This window comes from Salvelinus namaycush, chromosome 11 (genome assembly GCF_016432855.1).
Source record: "Salvelinus namaycush isolate Seneca chromosome 11, SaNama_1.0, whole genome shotgun sequence".
NCBI classification, from domain to species: domain Eukaryota; kingdom Metazoa; phylum Chordata; class Actinopteri; order Salmoniformes; family Salmonidae; genus Salvelinus; species Salvelinus namaycush.
This window is the reverse complement of record NC_052317.1, coordinates 29,269,387-29,271,570: the sequence shown is the minus strand read 5'-3', so window position 1 is coordinate 29,271,570 and position 2,184 is coordinate 29,269,387. Positions and strand designations below refer to the sequence as shown.

General features: G+C 46.9%; 1 protein-coding gene across 1 annotated transcript; it reads left to right on the top strand.

The window, feature by feature from the left end:
- Positions 1 to 267: 267 nt before the first annotated feature.
- Positions 268 to 1,533, top strand: gjc2 (gap junction protein gamma 2). The gene has a single exon (XM_039003475.1). It carries the CDS (start codon positions 268 to 270, stop codon positions 1,531 to 1,533), a length of 1,266 nt encoding a protein of 421 aa, XP_038859403.1.
- Positions 1,534 to 2,184: the final 651 nt, after the last annotated feature.

Sequence of the window (2,184 nt, the reverse complement as noted above, 5' to 3'; positions counted from 1 at the left end):
GTCAGAGTGGAGTGAGTGGGGAGGGGAAAACCAAAAAATAGTTATTGGCAGAGAGCTTTGGAACCCTCTTTCTTATTGGTCTGTTAACTAATTGACCACCTGTTGACTTAACAGTATTATTCCAACTTCATAGTGTGAAAACATGTATAAAACACAGAAAATCACGTTTTTGACTGCACTGGGCCTTTAAAAGAAAAGCAGGTTTTAATGAACCAAACCCCTAATTATACTTATTCTGTGTTCCCAGATTCTAGTTGAAAAGCCTCTATGACCACCATGAGCTGGAGCTTTCTAACTCGTCTTCTGGAAGAGATCCACAACCATTCCACCTTTGTGGGGAAAGTGTGGCTCACAGTGCTCATCATCTTCCGCATCGTGCTGACTGCCGTGGGGGGCGAGTCCATCTACTCGGACGAGCAGACCAAGTTTACCTGCAACACCAAGCAGCCCGGCTGTGACAACGTGTGCTATGATGCCTTCGCCCCGCTTTCGCATGTCCGCTTCTGGGTCTTCCAGATCATCATGATCTCCACCCCCTCGGTCATGTACCTGGGCTACGCCATACACAAGATAGCCCGCGCTTCCGAGGTGGAGCGCCGGAAGTTCCACCACCGGAAGAAGCCCATTCAGGCCCACAGGTGGAGGGAGAGCCACCCGCTTGAGGAGGTGCTGGAGAATGAGGACGATGATGCAGAGCCCATGATCTACCAGGAGGACGTGGTGGAAGTCCAGGAGGTCAAGCTGGAGCCGGCCAAGCCTCAGAAACATGACGGCCGCCGGCGGATCATGCAAGAGGGCCTGATGAGGATCTACGTCCTGCAGCTTCTGTCCCGGGCCGTATTTGAGATTGGCTTCCTGGTGGGCCAGTATCTTCTCTATGGCTTCCGTGTTAATCCGTCCTATGTGTGCAATAAGGTGCCCTGTCCCCACAAGGTAGACTGCTTCATCTCTCGGCCCACAGAGAAGACCATATTCTTGCTCATCATGTACGTGGTCAGCTGCCTCTGCCTGCTCCTTAATGTTTGCGAGATGTTCCACTTGGGTATCGGAAAGTTCCGGGACACTCTCCGCAAGAGGAGGAACCAGGGGGGGAGACGGCCCTCGTACAGCTACCCGTATTCCCGTAACATCCCCACCTCTCCCCCCATGTACAACCTGGTCATGAAATCAGACAAGCCCAACAGGATCATCCCCAATAGTCTTATCACCCACCATGAGAAGAACATGGCCAACGATGCCCTGGAACATCACCAGGAGTGCACCAGTCCAGACGAGAACATCCCCTCGGACCTGGCCAGCCTGCACCGCCACCTACGGGTGGCCCAAGAGCAGCTTGACATGGCTTTCCAGACCTACAATACTAACAAGAACCAGCCCACCTCCAGGACAAGTAGTCCAGTGTCTGGGGGCACCATGGCAGAGCAGAACAGGGTCAACACAGCCCAGGAGAACCAAGGAGCCAGGCCAAAATCAGCTACTACAGAGAAAGCTGCGACCATTGTAAAAAACGGAAAGACTTCTGTATGGATTTAAGAATGATTAACTTCACGTGGTACAGTAATCATACTGAAAAGCCATTTTTCAATTTCCAGGACCATATTCTGCGGATACTGGAAGATGTGTGAGATGAGACAAGATATTAAAGGCTTTGGAGCATGAATCGATTGCACTGCCCGAATACACTGTAAAAAGTACAATTTCATTCAACATACAATTGTAAGGCAACCAGCTGCAATAGGATTGTGAGTTTGCTCAACAACATTTTCACACACAAATGTTTTGTTGTGAGTTTGCTCAACAACATGTTTGTTGAGCAAACTCACAATCCTACTGTACGTTGAATCAACATCTTTTTTTTTACAGTGTAGATTTAACTTTTGTCACCAGCAGAAACCAGCAGTGTGACATGTCGGATCAGGAGCACACAAAATAGGCACATCAGAACAATAGTAAACACTTTTTTTTAAACAAACAAACAAACAAACAAATACAGTAATATGGATCCTATTATTAGTATGTTATTGTGTGCTTTAAATGCCATAGCCTGAACATAATTAATATATGCATATGTTGCTTAGTCAAATTTTTATAATTTTAGCGATTTATAGGGAGATATAAAATAAACCATGCTGGCAATATAATTTTACCCTAGCTATTGAACTGGATTAATTTGACAAAATATAT